This window comes from Castor canadensis, chromosome 1, assembly GCF_047511655.1.
Source record: "Castor canadensis chromosome 1, mCasCan1.hap1v2, whole genome shotgun sequence".
Classification (NCBI taxonomy): Eukaryota; Metazoa; Chordata; class Mammalia; order Rodentia; family Castoridae; genus Castor; species Castor canadensis.
The window spans coordinates 203,696,923-203,703,673 of NC_133386.1; the positions used below are offsets into that span (position 1 = coordinate 203,696,923).

General features: G+C 49.8%; 1 protein-coding gene across 6 annotated transcripts in view; it reads right to left on the reverse strand.

The window, feature by feature from the left end:
* Window positions 1-6,126, reverse strand: part of Pc (pyruvate carboxylase) — a 107,247-nt gene extending 101,121 nt beyond the window's left edge. For 3 of the 6 annotated variants that reach the window (XM_074049857.1, XM_020164831.2, XM_074049868.1), the window contains exon 1: window positions 4,678-6,126. Coding sequence is in view for 1 of the 6 variants with exons in the window: in XM_020164830.2 (XP_020020419.1) it covers window positions 4,183-4,203 (21 nt within the window). In the remaining 5 variants the exon portion in view is untranslated. Of the gene's footprint in view, window positions 1-4,182; window positions 4,316-4,677 lie in introns of those variants that run through there. The other 3 variants (XM_074049863.1, XM_074049870.1, XM_020164830.2) reach the window with 2 other exon arrangements.
* Window positions 6,127-6,751: the final 625 nt, after the last annotated feature.

A 6,751-nucleotide genomic window follows, 5' to 3' on the forward strand; every position in this document is an offset into this window, starting at 1 on the left:
GTATTTATTAAGTGCATACCTTGCACAAAGATCTATGCCAGAAGACACAGGCTTTGCCCAAAAAGTGCCAAAAGGCAAGTTAAGTTGCTGGGACCAATATTAGAAGGTAAAAAAAAGGAATGATACCTGAGAGGCACCCAAGCAGGAACCCAGCACCTCAGGCCAATTCCAGCTCTGTCATTTCCTAGCCTTGTAACTCTGAGTGAGTTATCTTGCCTCTCTGTATGCAAGGTCCCTGTCACCACATAGTGAGGGCACATACAGATTATTTTTATTATTAATAATAGCAAGTCATTACCATCATTACTAAAAGAGAAAGCCCATGTCCAACCAAATAGATTTGACAATGCTTAATATAGGAAAGCCTTGAGTCTTGAAGAATAACTTCATTTTGACAGGACAAGAGGAAAGGCCCTGCAGAAAACAAGGTCACCAGGAACAAGAGCAGAGTTTGGGGAACAGTGAATGGTGGGGGGACCCAATGCAGAAAAGGTGACCTTTGGTGGAGGGGGGTCAGTGGAAGAAAAAGCCCAACAGGTAGGATCACATCTTTTTTTTTTTTTTTTTTTTGGCAGCACTGGAATTACTTACTGTTAGGCAGGTGCTCTACTGCCATGTTGCCAGCCCACACTTACTGCTTAAGCCACTCCACCAGCTCTTTCTTGTGATGCACTCACCCGTCGGAGTCCTTCTCCTCCCCCGCCCCCAGATAGGTTCTTATGAACTATTTGCCTGGGGCTGGCTTTGAAGCTCAATCCTCCTGATCTCTTACTCCTGATCTCTGCCTCCTGAGTAGTTACAATTACAGGTGTGAGCCACCAGCACCAGGTAACAATAAAGTCTTGAATGCCAAGCTGAGGCAAGCTTCCCATTCAATAAGTAAGACGAAATGCTTACTCCTTTCATCAATTTCCCATCTTCCACTATCAGGATCTCTTCCTTAGACCAAGGGTCCCAGCTAACACTAGAAGGCAGCCTAAGGCAAAGCAGTGAGGGAGACTCAGTTAGGCCCAGGCAAGGTTTCAGTAGTGATGAGGCACAACACTCCCTTCTGGGAAGGCTGTCTCTGAATCAGAACCTAGCCCCAGTCAGGTATTTCTGGGTTACAAAGTGTAGGGCCTGTTCAAAAGAGTGTCAGGAATGCCGGGCACTGGTAGCTTACACTTGTATCCTAGGTATTCATGAGGCAGAGATCAGGAGGATCACAGTTCAAAGCCAGCTCAAGCAAATAGTTCTCAAGACCCTATCTCGAAAATACTCAACACGGGGGTGGGGGCAGGGGGGAGAAATGACCCAAGCCTTGTATGCACATATGAATAATAAAACAATAAAAAAAGAAAATACTCAACACAAAAAAGGGCTGGCAAAGGGGCTCAAGTGGCAGAGCACCTGCCTAGAAAGCATGAGGCCCTGAGTTCAAACCCCAGTACTGCCAAAAAGAAAGGAGAGGGGGTGGTAAGAGGGTAGGAAGAACTGGGGATGTAGTTCAGTGGTAGATTTTGTAATCTCAATACTTAGGAGGCTAGGTAGGAGGACTATGAGTTTGAGGCCAACCTGGGATGCACAGCGAGACCCTGCTGATGCTGCTGGGAGGCAGCCAAAGAAAAGGTCCACACTAATCTTCCACAAAAGCACTAACCTGAATGAGGCACGGAGCTAATGCGAAAAGTGCTCAGGAGAGGTGGGGATTCCTCCCAGATTTACTGGTCTCCTGCCAATGGTGCTGGTCATCCCTGCCACCCCAAACTGATTCTTTTCCATGTTCCCCAACTTCCACCCTTCTCACTGGTTCTCAATTTGAGCCATTTTCTACTAATTAATCCAAAACATTTATTAAGAGACTGCTTGTTCCCAGCACTGTGTTAGGCGCTGTGAGGATACAGCAAAAAGGGATACAGATTCCATGTCACAGCTATCTGTGACATGGAATGAGAGACATGGGTCTGAGATCCAGCCCTGCCACTGGGCCCAGAGCCTCCTACGCGATGTTGGGAGAACGGGCACCCAGCACAGTGCCTGGGGAAGGGAGACAGGGAGAAAGCAAGGAGTTGGATAAAGAGAATTCCAGCCATTTACATTGGCCAGAGGGACCCACCACAGGCCCTTTTTTGTGTTGAGATCCCGTAGGTAGATCTGGCACAGGGACAGCTCAGCCAGGCTGCAATGAGCTTCCACAGGGAGAGGAAATAAGGTGCAGGAGGATTCACTAGGGTAAACTGGGAAGGCTTTGGATGTTGGCCTAAGTTAACTCAAAAAACTGACATTGAGCAACCACAGTAAACAGAGCCCTTTTCCTAAGGGCAGGATACAGGGCAGCCAGTAAGAAACAAAGGGTGGGCTGAGGATGTAGTTCAGTGATGGAGTGCATGCTTATCATGCTCAAGGCTCTGGGCTCCATCCCCAAGCACCAAAATGCAAAAGGGATGGCTGTTCTCACTGGTAAACTCTTTGAGAACAGTAAACTGGTAAACTCTGGTAAACTCTTTGAGACAGTAATCTTAGCTACTCAGGAGGCAGAGAACAGGAGGATCATGGTTCAAAGCCATCCCGGGGAAATAGTTCTTAAGACCCTATCTCAAAAACACTCAACACAAAAAAGGGCTGGTGGAGTGGTTCAAGGTGTAGACTCTGAATCCAAACCCCAGTACCACAAAAAAAATAGTTTACTAGAACACAAATGGATACAACCTATAGCTCAGGGCCGCTGCTGGACCCTCAGAGCCCAACCCAACACCAGCTGCTTTTGGATCCAATCTCACTTCCTTACAAACCCTAGTGCCCTCACCTGGTTTCATCTGCTATTGAGGCCTCTTCCCAGTTACCAACCAAATTGCTCACACTCAACTGAGAAGTACTATTTCCCCCACATTCTCCTTCCACCTTCCCTAGCCCTCCTCTTCCAAAACAAAACCTTGGTGGCTCAACTCTGATCACTGCTGCTTCACTGCCAGCAGCATCAAAAAAGAGCTTCACCAGGACAAATCCATCCCTTTGTAGCTCTGAGGCCAGTCCCTTTCTCCTCTCCCTTGCTTGTGGTCTGCCCTGATTTGTGGGCCTTTACTGAACTTCCTCTTCCTTTCTTCCTCTGGGTCATACCTTGCTCTCACCTCTTTCTACAAACATCTGTGGCATGTCGACTTGCCACTTATGTTTTATTTTTCTCTCCTCCAACCAGTTTGTCAACAATTTTTTTTTTTTTTTGGTGGTACTGGAGTTTGAACTCAGGGCCTCACGCTTGTTAGGCAGGCAGTCTACCATTTGAGCCACTCCACCAGCCCTTTTCTATGTTGGGTATTTTTCAGATAGTGTCTTGCCAACCATTTGCCAGGGCTGGCCTCCAACTGTGGTCCTCCTGATCTCTGCCTCCCGAGTAGCTAGAATTACAGACGTGAGCCACCTTTCAATTCTAGGACAAGGTTTAATTTCATCACCTAGGTCATCTCTCAGAACTTTTCTAGGTCTCTGCAGTATAAGTGTGCAAAAGAATGTGATTAAGAGTTCAAGAGTTAAGATGAAGAGCAGGCCAACAGAAAGCTGTAGCTGCAAGTAGATAGAAAGTTCGGCACAACCACTCCCGGCACAAATATTTGCAACACATAAAGGAAAAGGGTGACATGGGAGAGGCCAGCCAGGGCTGCTGCGTGTGGCAGTGGGTAAGAGAGCAACAGAGAACGCACATGGCAAAAACTCTGGGAGCTCTAGTTGTAATCTAGCAAGTGCTGCTATTTTTTAGAGGCTCGGTTTTCTCAACTAAAGAATGCGGATTAGTCCTGGCCTCAAGAAATGAAAATATTTAAGAATTTCAAAGCTGCCAGGAACCTAGGGACTTGGTTTAACTCCAGAGTTTGAAAGAGGAAAGAGTTCTCTAAAGGTAAAACAACTTGCTCAGAGTACACAGGGTAAATCACGCTGGCAGAAACCTGCAGGGCAGGTCCTCAAAGCCAAGGCTTTTGACTCGTGCACAGGAGGACACACGCTGAATGCACTTCATAAACTGCTAAAAAGCGGTAGAAATAACGGGCTGAGCCTAACCGCGCCTCCTAACTGAGGAGCCTTGGGCAAAGCACTGCGTCTGGCGCCTCAAGCTTCCTTCCACATCTGAACCAAAGTGGAACAGAGGGTTCCTAAGGAGCACGCCGTGCGAGGAGGAGCGCAGGCACCTGGAACAAGACCACCCCTCACCTTACTCGCCCCGGCTTCCATGCGTTCACTATGATGGGGCTACTCGGTCGCCCAGTTCCAACAGACTTTGGGCTTGAACCCTCAGAGTCCTCGCGCAAGGCATTTCTTGGCCACGGTGCCTCAGTTTCTACATCTGCAAAACGGGCCCGAGAGAATTTAAGCCACCCGGCGGTTGCCCTGGAGGCGGGACAATACGGCGCCACGAGCGAGGGATGCTCCGGGAGCGGAGCACTGTAGGGGCAGGGGAGGAGGCGGGTCCGCGCCGGCCGGGTCCCTGCGGGGGGTTGGGACGAGGTGGGTAGGGACGGCGCACGTCGTGTCGCGTCGCGTCACGCACCGCCGGCCGCGGTCTCCTCAAGCCGTCACTCACAGAGACGGCGCCGCCTTTGCGCGCGAGACCTTTACATAAGCGTCTCTGGCGGCGGCGCCGGCGCACGCCCACCCGCTCCGACCTGCCGCAGGAAGAGTAAGGTGCGGAGCGCCGCGGACACTCACCTCCGCCCGCCGCCGCAAGTCGTCGCCGCCGTCTGTACGGCCGCTGCTTCCACTGACAGAGAACAGCTGCGGTCTCCGCGCAACTGAACTTGCTGCAGTCCCGGCCCCGCCTCTCAGACTTCCTATTGGCCCAGGCAGCCCAACCCCTCCTGGTATTGGGCAGTACTCGCCGTCACTCACCGCTCCCCCGTTTAGGACTCCTCTCTGAGCCCGCCTACCCGTCGTTTTAAAGCCTTGGCGCCCCACGTCAACCCCGCCCCTCGCGTCCCTGGCGGGCCCCTGGATTGGTGGCGAGGCGGAGAAAGCCCGCCCCCAAAGCGCCACCTCCTACTCCCTTGTCTCTGGATCCTCACGTGGGCCTCCCGGCCCGCAATAGGCGGAAGTTGCCGGGTTCTTACACATTGTGATTGGCTGTTGGCGGGGGTGGGGACATGCGATTCATTCACCGGGGTAGCACGTGTCTCCCCGAACCGCAAGCATAACAGTTGCGCTGTGGCTTGGGCGTCCCTGCTGGATGCAGATACACTTTAGTGAATGGAGAACCGGTCGCAGCAAAAGCGAACTTCAGGAGGAAAGAGAAAACGTTGGTGCCACCTGGCTTTACGTGACTGCGTCCTTTAGCAGTTGAGCGGGGGCGTAACAGTGGTCTGGAGTCAGCTTCTGTGACCTTGGATCAGCAGCTTCACGTCTCGGAGCTCTGTCCTAATCTGCAAAGCAGGGCGGCTCAGGACCTAGAGGGTTTAGAAGGCTAGGTTGAAATAGGGAAGGAAAGCCTCATAAATTGGACTCTGCGCCAGTCAGGTGAGAGGGAAATGACCAAAACATCCCAAAATTCCAGTAAGAGGAGACCAGACAATAAGTAAAATGTATAGAACATCAGATGGTAATCAGGGTGAGGAGAAAAATAACCTGCTTCCAGATAGGAGTATCAAGGACTAAGAACATTGTGTTAACTAGAAATTGATTACTAAGCGTGGAGAAAGGTTATAACTCCTTTCACTTCTTGGACTTTTTTGAATAGTGTAACTCCAACTTCCTTCCACCTATCTGGCAAAATGCCAGACCTCAGTGAGTTCAGCACAGCTGTTTTATAGCAGAGCAAGGATTTTAAATTGCAATTTTCTAGATTCACAGCTTCACACTTTCCTTTTGACCAACTTCTATGTGCCTGGTGCTATGCTGGGGACGGCAGTGGGCGAGATCCCTTTCACCGCATCACAGAGCTCACAGTCTATCCAAGAACTCCCAAGCTGTTTTCTTTCTTTTTAATGCAGGAAAAGAGTTAAAGCTATGTGACCTTGGACATGGCCCTTCCCTCTCTGGGTTGGATTTCCACATAAACAGGGTTGGACTTTTACTTACTGTCTCTATTACCCTTCTTCCTTGTGACGTCATCATTTCCTGTCTCGCTTATCTGTTCTGCTGCGTAGGTGTAAGCCATGGATCCCTGTGTTCTTTATTTATTTTTCTTTTATTCATATGTGCATACAATGTTTGGGTCACTCCCCCACTCCACCCCCCCCCCCCCCGCCGTATTCTTTAGAAAAGGCAAGGTCCTGCTCAAGAACTGGCCATTCAGAAGGTTACCACTGGGTGATATGGTGGTTCCTTTCTGATTGGGCCCTCTGAGCGCCTAGGTCTGGAGCAGAGGGGGCAGGTGGCTCCTCCCAAATTCAGGTAAACTCCTACATGAACACCATTTGACACAGACCTGAACAAAGAAACTAATTATAGAACCAGGAAAAAAAGTATGCTATGAACACAGGAAACCTGAGTTCAGAGCAGTTAGTTCTGCCTATACCCTTATGTAGCTCAAGATACATAAGGAAACAAGCTCTCTCCTACCTCCAGGATGAGTTCCCCAGGAGGTCAAAGTTAGGTATGCATTCCATTGCAGTGTTTCCTACTTTCTGGAAAGATTTTTGACTGTCTTTTGTACTCCACCCTACATCCCTACTCGCCTTTAAACATGTGCCTAATAAGTAGCAAATTAAAGCATTTGTGTCATCAGCCCACAATTAGTAGTTAAAAGGACTTGCGTGAATGGGACTGCACTACCCCAGAAGCCAAGAGT